This window comes from Papaver somniferum, unplaced genomic scaffold, assembly GCF_003573695.1.
Source record: "Papaver somniferum cultivar HN1 unplaced genomic scaffold, ASM357369v1 unplaced-scaffold_133, whole genome shotgun sequence".
In the NCBI taxonomy this organism is placed as follows: domain Eukaryota; kingdom Viridiplantae; phylum Streptophyta; class Magnoliopsida; order Ranunculales; family Papaveraceae; genus Papaver; species Papaver somniferum.
In genome coordinates this window covers 18327179-18343258 of record NW_020622492.1, presented here as the reverse complement: position 1 = coordinate 18343258, position 16080 = coordinate 18327179, and the positions used below count along the sequence as shown (strand labels likewise).

General features: G+C 34.7%; 1 protein-coding gene across 6 annotated transcripts; it reads left to right on the top strand.

Moving 5' to 3' along the window:
• Positions 1 to 719: 719 nt before the first annotated feature.
• Positions 720 to 9592, top strand: LOC113333443 (oxysterol-binding protein-related protein 2A-like). Of its 6 annotated transcripts, none has more exons than XM_026579919.1 (10): positions 720 to 831; positions 3804 to 4166; positions 4671 to 4767; positions 5686 to 6104; positions 6766 to 6921; positions 7160 to 7327; positions 7432 to 7572; positions 7953 to 8183; positions 8296 to 8415; positions 9215 to 9592. In XM_026579919.1, the coding sequence occupies exons 2-10, from the start codon at positions 3993 to 3995 to the stop codon at positions 9389 to 9391; spliced, it is 1683 nt and encodes a 560-aa protein (XP_026435704.1). In that variant the 5' UTR covers positions 720 to 831; positions 3804 to 3992; the 3' UTR covers positions 9392 to 9592. The 6 variants fall into 6 exon arrangements, with proteins under 6 accessions (XP_026435704.1, XP_026435701.1, XP_026435702.1 ...); XM_026579916.1 differs by lacking the exon at positions 720 to 831 and adding an exon at positions 1054 to 1829; XM_026579917.1 differs by lacking the exon at positions 720 to 831 and adding an exon at positions 1056 to 1829 and having other exon boundaries at positions 8302 to 8415.
• The last annotated feature ends 6488 nt before the right edge of the window (positions 9593 to 16080 follow it).

The following is a 16080-nucleotide window of genomic DNA, read 5'->3' as shown; positions in this document are numbered from 1 at the left end:
GCAACAATTATCAAAACTTCCTCTATTAACATCTCTTCACCAAACATCAAATCCATAGGATTAGTTGAGACAATCTCACCATCAACACAATCATGTATGTTGTTTGAATCTTCACCTACATCATTTCCTCCACTAGAATCACTCATTTCAAATAACTTAAATTTTCCTCCAAAACTCACTTTCTTCCTCTCTTCGATACAAAAACACAGTTTTCCAATTATCAAAATTTATTCCTTAAATCAGATTTTAATCTAATTAATTTAATTACCAATTAATTAACTTAACTTAATTACTAATTACCACTAATGATTAGGGATAGTTTAGCCATTTAAAAAATGAGGATAAGGGATAATCCCCAGTTATTATTTCATGACCTTTTTTGTCATGTAACTAGGGGCCCAATTATTTTCCAGGGCCCCAATTCAGCGGTGACATATAAACGGATACATAATTTAAACTTTAAAGAGGGTGCCCATCTCATTTACATTTGGAGCTAAGAAATGAAAGGTTAGCAACTAACCGATATGAAAGGATAGAAATTAGGTTTGAAGAAAAGTAGAGGGGTAATTTTGGGATAGAGGTAGTACAAGCCATTCTGCTCACTGACCTGAGCTGAGCCGATCGAGGCGTCTGAGTCAGTAAGTTGGCTCTTGAGGCAAAAAGGCTGAGGCGTTTTATGGTGGGCTATGAAGTGCATCGGGCCGGTCCTTATAATAAAAGAAGATTTAGATCTTACTCTTCCTTCCCTCTTTTTGTGTATAATAAAAAATCGTCGTTTTGAAGGGAAGAGATGAGAAGAAGCAAGAAGGGTTTGAATCTGTACTTTCACTGGTAATTAATTTTCTCACATCCGTATACAGATATATAAATTTAAAATCAAAAAATAAATAAATTACAAACTAATAGAAAAATTATTATTTCTTCTTATTGATTCTTTTCTTAAACAACTATCTCTATACTATTACCTCATCATCCCCATTCCTCTCTCATTATATATATTTCCTTTTGTTTGTTTGTTTGTTTTTTTTTCCTCTTTCAGGGTTTCTTCTATAGAAAGCCTTGATCCAGTACAAAATTTCTTAGGTTATAATTTTCTTGATTGTGTTTGTGTGTGTTTTTTTAGTTTAGTGTTTGCATAGAAATGAAAGAATAAACAAATTAGAATTTTCATTGATTAATTTCAATGGAAAAATAAATATTGGTTTTGTTTTTCAACCAAAATCTATATGAAAATGAGGGTAAAGGAACTGCATCCATTGTGTTGCATAACATTGGAAAATACAGGAGGAATGGAAAGAGGAGGTGGAGAAGGAGATGACGATGAATCACCAGATAATAACAATGATATTAGTACTAGTAGTTCTAGAAGCCGTAGCAGAAGAAGAAGCAAAAGAAACTTATTAGTAGATTCATCAACAACATCACCAACAACATCAACATCAGTAGTAATATCGTCGTCCTCCGGTGGATCTGAAGACAATGTGAGATCTGAGTTGGGCAATAATGTGGCCGGAGTTTTATATAAATGGACGAATTTTGGTAAAGGATGGAGATGTCGTTGGTTTATGTTAAGAAATGGTGTTTTATCTTATTCCAAGATTCCTAGATCAGAGATTAATCTAACTAATCTACTTCCTTTGACATCAACAACAGCAGCTTCTTCTTCATCTTCAGATCATCATCATCATAATAGTAGTAATAATCATGATATCCGAGTTATTGGAGATCTTTCTTCCGCTAGATTATCACGTCTCGACAGTGGTGGTGGAAGTGGAAGCGGGAGATCTCGTAAACAACAAAATAAAACTGTTGGTTTTGTCCATTTACAGGTAAGATTTTGCAGTGAAAAACCAAAAATCAAATCCTACTACTACACCACCCACCCATTGTTTGGTGGGTTATTTATTTTGGCGCTTAAAGAAAGAGAGAGAATGAGTAAAAAGTTCTATTCTAGGCAACATTAGGATTCAAAGCAGCATACTAAAAAACCTTACCAATTCCGTCGTTTCTCTCTTTAATTTTTGTATTCATATCTCCCTGTCTGTTGCATCTGCTACTTTTATCTCTGTTATTCTTAGATATCCGAGTCTCATTTTTATTTTATTTTGTTGAAAAAACCCATAGGTTTCTTCTTCACAATGATTCATAAATCCGCTGAACTGCTGAACAAAAGCAAAAACCCCCAATCTCTATTACCAATCTCACAGTGACTGGCTTACTTTTCAATTTTGAGGATTTTTTATTTTTACAGTTTTCACTGTTCACTGCTCGTTAATCTCTAAGTGAGTCACATCAGCAGGTGTTACTTTTCTTTACCCTATTTACACAGAAAACAGTAGGGTCTTTACTTCTACATTTAGGGTTTTTTTTTAGGATATTTTTTTCTTTTGGTAGGGTTTTGAGAAAACAAAAATTAGCTGTATAAGTCACGTCAATAGACTGTTTTTCTATCATTTCATGTTCCCCTTCCTTCATCATCATCACAAAAATGTTACCCTTACCACCAGTTTTTTAACTTCTTCTTGACCTGGTAATGGTTTTTTTCTTTAGAAAATGAGAAATAGTAAACGTTGGGTTTAATCGATTTGGTACTGATAGTAAGTTTTTATTTTACGTCAGCTTTATTTGTCTCTTCTTCTTCTTCTTCAGCTTTCATTTTTACCCCTTGTTGTATGTTTTGTTTCAGGGGTATATCTCTTGGTTTTTTCTGAGTATATTTTTCTTTTACCATCAGTTCTTTTGTGGTGTTACTGAAATCTTGGAACTTGAAATGGTTTAAGTTTTAGCTTTAATACACCTGTTTAAAATTATAGCCATTAAAATACACGGATCCTTGTTTCCTTGTTAACTCATTGTTCCTTCAAGGGTTAATTTAGACTCTTTCCTCTCTCTAGCTTCTCATGTACTTCCTCTTTTGTTTTCATTTTCCTGTGATATAGGTTGTAGGGTTGATAAAATTATATTCAATTTCTTGTGTTTTGAAGCTAACTTGCTTCTCTAAGTTAAAGTACTACTAAAGTCAGAGCTCCCCAAATTTTTTTTTAAACTTTAGTCATAGCTAAAGTTACTTTTATGAATCTGTTATTGTAGAGTGATAGCAAAATGGGTTATAGTTCAAACTTCAAAATGGAGCTGAATTTTCAATTAGGGTTTTATGTTACAGGTCTCATTATTTTTCTTCCATGATCTGTTTGTTGTCTCTACATAGTACTAGTAACCATTTGGCTTTTATTTTATGTTTTTGTGGATGTTGTGTAATTTATCATCTGATGTTTGGATTCTGACTTTGTGATGTTATTTATACATGATCATATTTGCGAGCTGTCCTATATTTTATGAACTAGGTTTTGCTGAATCAATTTTTCTTTTTGCCTTTATTAGGAATATCTGCTTGCAGAAACTTAGTAAGAAATCTAGGGTTGGTAACAAGTCCGATATCATCAATCTTCATAAGCCAGTTATAAGAAGAATATTGCCTTCTTCAATTCCTAAAATTGCATAGTGTAGCTAGCACAAAATATATTATGATCATGAATGTAAGAGCGTACATTTTATCATTTTGTTTTTGGCTTTTGGGTTTGATACTGTGTTTTTTATTTTGTTCATAGCCCATGTGTGTTGTCTTCCCTAGGCATGTCCAAAGCTTTTGATTCTTTCCATTGTCGACTAAATAGCTGAGTTATTCTTAATGCAGTCACAATCTTTAGAGAACCTCATTTGAACCTTACATGTTACTGGTTTATTTATTGTAGTATTTTTAAACTTTGAGCATATGAACTGAATAACTATTTCATCACCCGCAGATCTCATCGTTTCGTGTGAGCAAATCCGACGATAGGAAATTCTACATATTTACAGCAACAAAAACGCTTTATTTGAGAACAGATTCAAAGAAGGATCGGGTGGCTTGGATTAATGCTTTAGCCTCTTCTAGAAGCTTATTTAATTCAAGACCGTTGAACGATGATAAACTTTCTCGCATCAGGAAGGATATGTCAATATCAACTGTAAAGCTTAGAGATCGGTTGCTCCAAGATGGAATCAATGAAGTTCTCGTCAATGACTGTGAACAGATCATGTTGTCTGAGTTTTCAGAATTACAAGGACAATTAAGAGTTCTTTGTGAGGAAAGAACCAATTTGCTTGACACATTAAGGCAGTTAGAGGTATTTTCTTCCCGAAGTCAAATAAGCTTGGCAATTCGTTGCTGTAGTAATACCTACTTATACGAGAATATGAGAATTCTTGAAATGTGCGAAAGCTACTTGAAGAAAACAATATTACAAATTTACATATAGAAATTTGCACACTAAGTGAGTACCACGGGCTGTGACATTTCTGAAAAGGAAAAAAGCTGTCAAGCAAACGACTTGCATGCCTCATCATACTTACTGAGCTTATAAATTATGTTGTTTTAGTAATTCATTATTGTAGAGTTCGAGATCAAACCAGTTAGGTGGAAGATTCTATGACTTCCTTATTTGCTGTACCCTTCCGTTCACATGTTTCAATACTACTCAACTGTGATTTCTTGGTGGAGTATGTTCAGGAATTAGCAACTAGTTTTTCTGCTTTTGTTTTATTTTAGAATTTTATCCCCGCAAACTTTTTTGTAGTATCTTAATATGTTTAAATTTAATTGTGCGCAGAATTAATTAGTTCATTTTCAGGCAGCTAATATTGAAGTCGAAGCTAGTGGAATACATGACAGCCATTACCAATTGGCTAAACATGGATTTACTGGCTCAGGACATGGAAAATCTAGTGGTATTTCCTGCACTGCATTCGTGTTTTTTTTTCTTTCCCTAATTGTCAAGTAAGATTGGCAGTTGTGTATGTGAAGGTCTTATTGCTGCTTCCACAAACTTTGTATCCTTATAACTATCCAAAGACCTGTCAAGTGCATTATGAGAACATATCTTTTCAGTGAGATTTTAGATAATCTACTTTTTTTTTTTTATCAAAGTCAGCTGTTTAAAGGAATATAGGTCCCTTTTTGGCTAATGAACAAACAGGGTTAAGCAGCTCTGTACGGACTTATGTCGTACTTGTACCGTTACCTCACCTGATATAGTAGAATTATATCTTTGTGAGTACTTCCATTTGATAGAGAACCTTCTTAGTCAGTTTGTATAATGTTAGATTGCTTTAAACTGATGAGAGTTAAGGTCTGTTGATGTATATAATGCTTCTTTGAGAACTTGTAACATCTCTTGTAACTTAATGGTGCTGAGTAATTTCAACTTATAGATATTTTATGTGCTAATTCTATTCTTGTTCTCAAGATATTGTTTGAAGACATTTGGTTCTTAATCTTGCTAGTTTTGAAAAGCTTGAGTACTGTCATGTGGTATCATTTTGTTGATCAGTCTTAATGAGTTTCATTGAACTTGTACTAGGACAAGTCATTAGTTTCTGATGTCTGGATAATCCAAAGTTCCGGACATCCAAAGAGAGTAAAATAAGCGTTCGTCATTTTTGCCTTGTTCAATCATTCCTTTTAAATGGTTGCTCTACCTCACCAGCGACATGTAAAGCATCTGCATCTTTCTGAGCCCGTTCATAGTGCCACATGGTTTTGTTCCATTGTATTCTCTGTTCAAGTAATATAAGAAGTTTTTCTCATCAGTATTCTTCATAATATATATGAATGAATCTTTTCTGATGTCTTCTTTTGGGATTTAGAGTGCAGCACAACCGAGTCATCCGATGATATTGAAAAGCAAGATCTTGAGGAAGCTTCAGATGAAGACGAGACTTCATTTTTTGACACAAGAGACTCTTTTGGTGACTCTAGCATTATTTGTGTTGAAGCAAGAGTGAAACCTGAAAATCATTTTGACATTGTAGAAAAGATGCACACTGGAACAGATTCTAATAAAAATCAGTACCCGCTTATCGAAAGGCGGGATAAACTTCCATTTCCTATTGAGAAGGAGAAAGCTGTGAGCCTCTGGTCAATAATCAAAGACAACGTAGGAAAGGATCTTACACGAGTATGCCTCCCTGTTTACTTCAATGAGCCTATATCATCTCTCCAGAAATGCTTTGAGGATTTGGAGTATTCATATCTTTTGGATCGAGCCTATGAACACGGAAAAAATGTAAGTTTCAATATGGAGATTTACATGTCTCCAGCAAAATGTACTCAATGTGGAGATTAGCTGTACGGAAGCATTTTATGTTTGATGTGGACACCTGACATGTTAGGGTATTTCAGTGGTATACCTGGCATAGTGGCATTGTTCTTTGCAGGTCGAACCACGTCCCCTGTCTCTTCCCTGGTACATATTATCTCAGTGCCTAGTCGGTGCTAGATTTCTATTATTGAAAGGTTTGATTGAAGGAAGACTGTAGCTTAAAAGAACGGTGTTATAAATGGATACAGATTTGATAAAGTAATATTTCATGCTCTTGCTTTTCCAGGATAGAAGCTTATAAAAAGTAGTAAAAAATCTTACTTTAATTTTTTCCTCTGGAATTGAAGTTGCCTTGTATTTAGGTGGATTAGCCATGCACCTAGTAGTACATCATTTTTTTGATGCAATCCTAGTAGTACATCATTGTACCTTAGTTTTCATCTGTGACAAGGAGTTTATATGGTAAATGATATCTCATTGCTGAAGAGAACTTCCTGACTTTATAGTGCAATGAACCATTTTTGGCACGAAATATATAGGTATCTGAAAATTTAAATATATGGATTCCTCTCGTGTTCGCATCTTAATATGTTATGCTCATCTTGCGCTGGAAATTTATTTCTAGGGAAACAGCCTTCTGAGAATAGTCAATGTAGCTGCCTTTGCGGTGTCTGGATATGCTTCATCTGAAGGTCGACATTGTAAACCTTTCAATCCTTTGTTGGGGGAAACTTATGAAGCTGACTACCCTGAGAAAGGTGTACGTTTCTTCTCCGAGAAGGTTAGTATATTAGAACCTTGTTTTTGGCAAACAAAAGAAGTTAAGTAAGGTGTTTGCTTTTGGTACTATTATGCTTGTGAGAGAAGATGCCTCATGATTAACCTTGAACTATCATTGCAGGAAAACCTTATCCTTGTACTCTATTAGAGTTCTGTAATTAGTTCTGTCTTATTTAGTATGAATTTGTTAAATGTTTCAACATTCGTCTGGTGTTCTAAGTCCGTCAATGTTAAAATAGGTGAGTCATCATCCCACACTCATTGCCTGCCACTGTGAAGGTAGAGGTTGGAAGTTCTGGGGTGACAGCAACCTAAGGACCAAATTTTGGGGGCGCTCCATTCAACTTGACCCCGTAGGGGTTCTGACCTTGGAGTTTGATGATGGCGAGATCTTTCAGTGGAGCAAGGTAATTTGGATGCATATGACTGGATTGTCTTTTTTTTCCGTTCACTTGCAGCAGTTGTTCTGTCATATATTATGAATTTATGGTGTGTTTTATTTTAATTTCAGGTTACAACTAGCATTTATAATCTTATCCTCGGTAAAGTATACTGCGATCACCATGGAACAATGGAGATTCGAGGCAACCGTGAACTTTCTTGTAAACTTAAGTTCAAAGAGCAATCCTTGCTTGACCGTGATCCACATCAGGTGAGTTAGTTAACTAAATTGAGTGTATTTTTTATGTGTTATGACAGATTGGAATTGTGTTTGTACACTCGTGCCATCAAAATTATGATTACAGGCAGAGTTCCAACCCATTCATGTGATTACCCAACAGTTGAGATATTGGGTTTTTGATATCCCAAAAAATTAGGGCCGTCTGATTAGATTGTTCTGCACCTTGGTTGGGGTCATCATGAATGACCCAAACCTCTGCTTATTTGTGTATGTTTGATAATTATAGGTGGAGGTAGCATACTGAATTGTGTCACCAAAAACTATCTGTTTTGTGCAAGCTGAATTACCCAGATAAGCATTCTGATCAGGTATCATCATTGATAAATACTGAATTGAGTTTATGTTCGTAGGTACAAGGTTCTGTAGAAGATACCAACGGAAATAAACTTGCCACTTTGTTTGGGAAGTGGGATGACAGCATGTATTACCTCAATGCAGACGATGCTGCAAAGACCAAGTGTGTGAATACGTCACCTAATGCCAAATTGTTGTGGAAAAGCAATAAGCCTCCTCGTAATCATACTCGGTACAACTTAACGTCTTTTGCAATTACACTGAACGAGCTAACACCAGGCCTCCAGGTAGATATATATGTTGGTTGAGTTTTGTCACTTTTGTGCATTTGGGTTTAATAGACTGGTAATCTTTAATTTTCCATTCTTTCACCTGATATCGTATTTTATCTTACCGCGGATTAAGGAGAAACTCCCACCAACTGATTCAAGACTTAGACCTGATCAGAGGCATTTAGAGAACGGAGAATATGAGAAAGCGAACGCTGAGAAGCTGCGGTTAGAAACGAGGCAGAGGATGGTATTCTTTTATCATTAACTGTTCAACTTTTTTTCGTTTGAGCATTTTTTTTTGAAGCATATCATTATATTATTCATACATGTGATGGTATCAACTTGTGTTTGAACCTAGAAATAGGGACTAAAATATTGGGAATCGCTTGAAGTAATTAGCAAGATGAGATAGCCACTCTCGAAGTATTTTTTTTTCTTTTAATAACTGTGTTGTTAAGCCATAAACATTAGATATTAACCATTGTTAAGATAGATAGAATCACTGACATTACTAGCTAAAATGACGAAACTTGCTTTGTGGAAGTGGGGAGGCCAAAAGAAGACATTCGCTGATCGAAGCGATTTTCCGTGTAAAGAAACCTGTATAGCTCCTGTGTTGTTAAGCCATAAACATTAGATATTAACCATTGTTAAGATAGATAGAATCACTGACATTACTAGCTAGAATGACGAAACTTGCTTTGTGGAAGTGGGGAGGCCAAAAGAAGACATTCGCTGATCGAAGCAATTTTCCGTGTAAAGAAACCTGTATAGCTCCTTGTAAATTTCGGAAGTGTAGTTTTAATTGTGATAAAGTTTGAATAAAATATAAGTACTAAAAATTGGGTACAACTTGATGCTGGTGGCTGACGGTCAAGTCTCAGTAAATATAATAGTTAAGCCTGATGTTTGTTATAGCCAGCTTATAGCCAAGCTTACACCACTGCAATGATTCTTAACCTGTTATGTGTACTCGGGATACTTGGACTTCTGATATAAGGGTTGGTTTTTACCTGCAATTCTGTCTTTTACTTCTTTTCTTGCAGTCAAGGAAATTGCAAGAAAACGGATGGAAGCCAAGATGGTTTGAGAAGGAAAGTGAGGGTGGACCTTTTCGATATGTAGGAGGGTACTGGGAAGCAAGAGAGCAAAGTAAATGGGATGGGTGTGCTGATATATTTACTGACTTTACAGAACCATGCCAAGAGGAGTCTTCCTTATAGCAGAGGTGAATATTTGTTAATCAATTTTATGTACAACCGGCCTTGGATCTGAGGTGAAGCCATCAGAGGCTTAATCCTCGATACTCGGACCCAAGGGGAAAACAAAAGGCCAATTGTAACACGGATTATATGATTAAAAGAAATATTTAGTGATTTTATTCTAAAATAAATGAAAATAAAAAAGAAAATATACTTTATGGATGGTGTAAAGTGGTCGATGTGGTGCCAGTGTGGAGGAGAAAAAGTTCCCATTGGTACTTGGACTGCGTACGTATATCAGCGAATTTGGGGGGTGTTTTTGTTGTATTTTTTTTAGTGGAGAAGCTTTCTGCAGAGAAAATAAGTAATTAAAGTCTTGCAAAGGATACTGAATATTTGGAACTAACATGATTAATGTTATGAAATAAATATATAGTGGATTTACACCACATTTACACTCCTCCTCATCACCATCCTTTACCATCTTTTCACTTCCCCCATTACTCCTCTTCACCACCATCCTTTACCTCCTTTACATCTTTTCACTTGCCAATTACTTTGTAACCACCACCATCGTAAATGGTCTTCTTTTTTTTCCTTACAAATAAAGAGCATTTCCTTTGTAATGTACAAATCTATTCAGAATTTCTTTTTTTTTTCTCTATTTTGGATGTCTCCTTATAGTTTATAACACGTTATCAGTATGCTCTGATCACTGAGTAGGTTTTTATCGATTCACTTTTCTTTAGTTTTCTAAAAAACAATCTGTGAAAATTATAACAGATAAGATGTAAGTTTATTACAGGAATAATAATCTGGTAGTTAACACGGATACCAATGAGGAGTATTTATACAGGATAGATAATAGACAGAGTCAAGTCAATTGACTTGACTTTACAAGACATTATCCTAATACACCCATCTCAATCGTTACAGGCAGAGCAAGTAACAGATTGAAAAACACAGAAAAGAAAGAATAAAAAAACTAAACAAGTAGCACACACAACAAGAGTCGGTGCAGAGACAAACTAAGATAGAGAAATGCTCAGCAAGAGCCAAAAAAAAAAAAAAAAAAATACACACACTCAACAAGAGCCAATGTGACATAGAAACCATTTTAATCCGCAACATCAGAAGTATCAGTCACCAATTTGTCTTTAGACTGACATTCAGAAGAACAAGCAGCAACAGCAGTGGAAATAGAAGGTGAATAAACCAATCTTGTTAGAAGCCTAGAAAAAGTTGGATGCCAGAGCCCTTTTGTCATGACATCATCTAGTTGCTCTTCAGAAATCACATGAGTAACCTCCACAAATCCTGAGTCCACCAGCTCTCTAATAGTGTGATAGTCTACTTCCACATGTTTTGTCCTGGCGTGAAAAATAGGATTAGATGCTAAACAAATAGCACTCTGATTATCACACAACATATGCATAGAATAAGAAACAACAATATGTAACTCAGACATAACATAAGTGAGCCACTGTAATTCAGCAGCAGCAACAATTAGACATTTATATTCAGCCTCAGCTGAACTACGCGAAACTGTGGGCTGTTTCTTTGAAGACCAAGAAACAAGTGAATCTCCCATAAAAATTACATAACCAGCAGTTGAACGTCTTGTGTCAGGGAAACCAGCCCAATCTGAGTCGGTGTATGCTGTTAAATAATGAAGATCTCCTCTACGCAATGTAATACCAGTACCCTAAGAACCTTTTAAGTATCTCAATATACGTATGTTGATCAGTTGGAGCATGCATGAATTGCGAAACGTAATTCAAAGCAAAACATATATCAGGTCTTGTATGAGTGAGATATTGAAGTCCACCAACTATTGTTCTATACTCTAGAGGATTAGGCAATAATACACCATCACAAACTGAACATCTTTTTCCTTTAACTACTGGAGTGTCACAAGGCTTGCAATCTAGCATTTTTACTTTAACTAACAATTCCATAGTATATTTTCGTTGTTTAAGAAAAATAGCATATGATGATCTAGAAGCTTCAATACCAAGAAAAAAATGTAGATCCCCTAAAACTTTCATAGTAAACTCCTTACTTAAAGATTGAATCAAATTATCAATCAGAGTAGGTGAACTTCCTGTTAAAAGAATATCATCTACGTATAGTAACAGTACCATCATCTCCGAATCAGTTGTATAGATAAACATTGAGTGATCATTGTTCGATTTACAGAAACCATATTGTAGAAGAAAAGAACTAAATCTGTTGAACCAAGCCCTTGGAGCTTGTTTTAAACCATAAAGTGACTTTTTCAAAAGACATACATGATTAGGATAGTCTGGATTAGTGAAGCCCGGTGGTTGCTTCATATAAACATTTTCAGACAAGTAACCATGCATAAATGCATTGGATATGACGAGTTGCTTGACAGACCAATTATTAGTGACAGCTAAAGTCAAAACTACCCTTACAGTTGTTGATTTTACCATGGGACTAAACGTTTCACCATAATCAACTCCATCTTGTTGATTATAACCTTGTGCTACTAATCTAGATTTAAGTCTATCAGTATTACCATCAAATTTAAGTTTGACTCTGTATACCCATTTACAGCCAAGAATGTTCATGTGTGGTTCAGGAAGGACATAATCATAAGTGTCATTGACCATAAGAGCAGTATTTTCCTCTTTCATAGAGTGCATCCGCTTTTCATATTTACATGCTTTTTTAAATGATTTTGGCTCAGAAATAGTATCTAGCAAACTAGTAAAAGCAGTGGAAACAAGATGTTTGACAGAGTGGTGAAAAACAAAATCTGAAAATTGTTCAGGTTTAGAAACTCCCCTCATGGATCTAGTGATGATAGGATCATCAGTGTTAGACTGAGCTGCAGGTAAAGCAGGATCTGAAGATTCTGAATCAGTAATCTCAGTGAGAGAAGGAGTAGATGAAGAAGAAGAGGAAGAAGATGAAGGATAGTAAAAATTGTATTCATCAAAAATGACATGCCGCGAAATATGGATTTTTCGTAAAACAGGGTCAAAAAATTTGTACCCTTTATGCAATGGATTGTAACCAATAAACATGCATTTGAAAGATTTAGGGGATAATTTGTGAGGCCTATAATGTCCAAGAAACGGAAAGCAAATTGACCCAAAAACTAGCAAAGTAGAATAATCAGGTGCAACATGGAAAAGAACTTCATAAGGAGATTTCATTGAAAGAACTGGAGTTGGAGTTCTATTTATTAAGTAAGTTTCATTTAGAAATGCATCATACCAAAAATTTTTTGGACAAAAAGAATGAAATAAAAGGGTATTACCCATTTCTGTAATATGCCGATGTTTTCCTTCAGCTAAATCATTTTGCTCAGGCGTCTCTGGGCATGACAACTTAAGATGAATACCATTTGAGTCAACAAACTGTTTAAAAGGACCCTTGACAAGCTTACAAGCATTGTCTGTTTGGAACGATAAAATCTTTGTTGAGAAAAGAGTTTCAGTGAGCGTTTTAAAATGAGTAAAACAGTGTAAGGCATTTGTTTTCAATTTCATTGGATATATCCAATGAAATCTACTGGCATCATCGATAAGCACAATATAATACCTATAACCAGCATGAGATAGAATGGAAGATGGTCCCAAACATCATAGTGAATACGAGCCAAAGGATGAGACTCATGAGAAGATGACAAATAAAAAGGTAATCGTTTACTTTTAACAATGTGACAAGGATGACATAATTGTTCATCATGCTTAGAAGTAAGAGTAATAGCTTTGTTGGAGTGTAAATGATGAATGATCTTCCTAGAAGGATTCACTAATCTACAATGCCACAAAGATAGGGAAGCAATTTTAGTAGAATATGAAGTAAAATGAGCATTCTGATTTGATAAAATGCTAGAAATGAGATACAAAATATTTACCATCCTACCCTGATCCAAAACCACATGTGACCTTAAATCTCTAATCTCATAACTCCAAGGATCAAACACAAAGTAACAACAGTTATCTCTTGTAAATTGTGCAACATATAGTAAATTTTGGGTAATCTCAGGTACAAGTAAGATATTCTGTAACTTAAACCTAACATCAGATGTTTGTAAAGAAGACATGCCAGTTTTGGAGATAAGTAATGTCTTACCATTGCCAACAAGCACTTTGTCCTGACCATGATAAGTATAAGTATCCCGAAGAATGGACTGATCACCAGTCATGTGCCTTGAAGCGCCAGAATCAGAGATCCAAGTAGTATAAGAGAAAGCACCAGAAGGATCATCACAAACAACGGCTGAATTAATTTGAATACCACTAAAAGCCTTTTCCATTTTATGAACATTTCTAGAATGTTGAGAATCAGATGCAGGTGGGGGATGATACCTAAAGAAACACCTAGAAGCATAATGACCAGTCTTGCGACAAATTTGACATTCAACAGTGGAGAAATCCACAAAAGGTCTTCTAAGATTAGCACCATCAGTAGCATCTGCACTAGCACTACACCATTCTTGATTTAAGAACCACCATTTGTGGAAACATTACCAGCATTCTTGGAATTCTTGTGTTTGGCTTTGCCATTTCGGTTCCCATTATTAAAATTCTTCCCATAAAAGGAAGATGGATTAGCAGAATCAAAAACATTACCATAAACTTGTTCTTGATCAGAAAGCCACTGCTCATGAGTGAGTAACCTAGCCTTAAGCTTAGCAAAACTACATGGTGTATCCCTATTTTGTGCAGAAATCACAAAAGTATCATATTCCCTTCCTAAACCATTAAGGACATACATCATCAAGTCAGCATCAGAAACCCTCTCATTGATAGCAGCCAAAGAATCAACAATCTTTTTCAGGTTGTGTAGATAAATAGAGATTGATTGAGAACCACTTCTTAACCCTATTAACTGATTTTTGAGTAAAGTCTTTCTTTCCCCAAATTGAGACCTAAAACTAGTTTGAAGATATAACCAAATCTCCCTAGCAGAGTTTAAACCAAGAACATCACCAGCTAGTGTTGGGGTCAATGTAGCTTTTAAACAACTCACAACAAATAGATCTTCTTTTCTCCAATAAACCCATACTAGATTAACAGATGATACACCATTAACCGTAACATGAGAAGGTGGTTCATAACTCTCACCATCAACATAACCAATTAAATCTGTGATGATTAAAACTGATTCAAATTGATCACACCATAACAGATAATTTGTATGATCTAACTTGAGTGAAATAAAATTTCCAATGTTATTGAAAGGTAAAGTAAAATTTGAAGAATTACTATTGTCAGTTGAACATCCATTGTAAACCGATTAGAATGTGAATCTTGAACAGGTTGTGGATTGTTCAGAGAAGAACGAGTATTTGGCATTGAATGAAATTTTTAGATCTGAAAAATTCTTGATTCGGAAATCAAGAACTGAAGATGCAAAATCAAAAGATGTTGAAGAAAGATCGTAAAGTTGTTAAGAAATATTCGATCTGAAGATGTGATGAATTCACAACTCTATGTAAAAAGACGTTGACAATTTTTTTTGCATAGTAAATTCACCTGGATCGACCTCCAACAATACCATGTGAAAATTATAACAGATAAGATGTAAGTTTATTACATGAATAATAATCTGGTAGTTAACACAGATACCCATGAGGAGTATTTATACATGACAGATAATAGACAGAGTCAAGTAAATAGAGTTGACTTGACTTTACAGGACATTATCCTAATACAATCAATTATTTTCCCTTGTTTTTGTTGAAACTTGTCTCATAGATTATATGATGTATATGTAAATAATTTTGATTCTCAATCATATATTTATTTATCGATTTACCTGATTGAGTAGTATTGATAAAATGGGTTTAAATTACCTACACAACAATTTTTTTCTTCGTGAAGAGCAGTCTTCGGTTTTAATTATCGATGGATTGGTCAGTATTATGACCAAATATAAATTCTAAAGTATATAGATTTTGGTTGTACGTATACTATTTCTTTTTGGGTAAGTTCACCTTGGTATGAGGTAAGTATATTGTAGATTTTTTTTTTATATCATACGTATTACATTGATTTTTTTTTTTGGTTCACTTTGTAGTCGCGTAACAAATTTTATTTGATACAATTGATATAAAGGCTAATTAATACTTTTTTTTCTGCGTTGAATTTATGAGAGATGCAAAAATGAAAATTGGCATTCTAAATCATTTTAGCCAATCTGGTATGATCTTTTCCGCCGATTCAAGAAGAACGGTAGGATCATAGGCCATTAACTATTGGTTTTATTCAATAATAATTCATTGGTTTCTATTTCTTACGAGAAACCATTAATCAACCAAAAAGTGGATTTTATCTAGAAATAATAATGATCTTTTTTAGAAACATTTTAAGCCAATATAAAATTGGTTTTCTCTACCGATTCCAGTATGAAATATCATTTCTATGGTAGATGAACAGTTCAAATACCAATAAAACGAGGAGTTGATGTATTCTTGAGGGATGTTTAGCAACTTTTGATTTTTCCTCGTGGTAATAATCTCCAATATTGAAACAATTCCACTTGTAGATGGAATATAGTTCGACATAGAAGATCAAAGGGTGCGCACCCGGCTAGTTAGCTTATATTATTAGTCTTTTTAGAGATTATATTGATCTTGGTATAATTTTCTTTTGATAAATAATATGTCCATAATTTCCTTCTAAATCATTATTTCGTTGGACCTCAAGGTCACGAAATTATTGGATATT

Bases quoted from the DNA above. Each gene is read 5' to 3' on its own strand.
- LOC113333443 (XM_026579916.1), top strand. From the start codon at position 1,227: ATGAAAATGAGGGTAAAGGAACTGCATCCATTGTGTTGCATAACATTG. The intron at 4,768-5,685 runs GTATTTCCTGCA...TTTGGGATTTAG, and splicing joins AGGACATGGAAAATCTAGTG to AGTGCAGCACAACCGAGTCA. The intron at 7,328-7,431 runs GTAATTTGGATG...TTTTAATTTCAG, and splicing joins AGATCTTTCAGTGGAGCAAG to GTTACAACTAGCATTTATAA.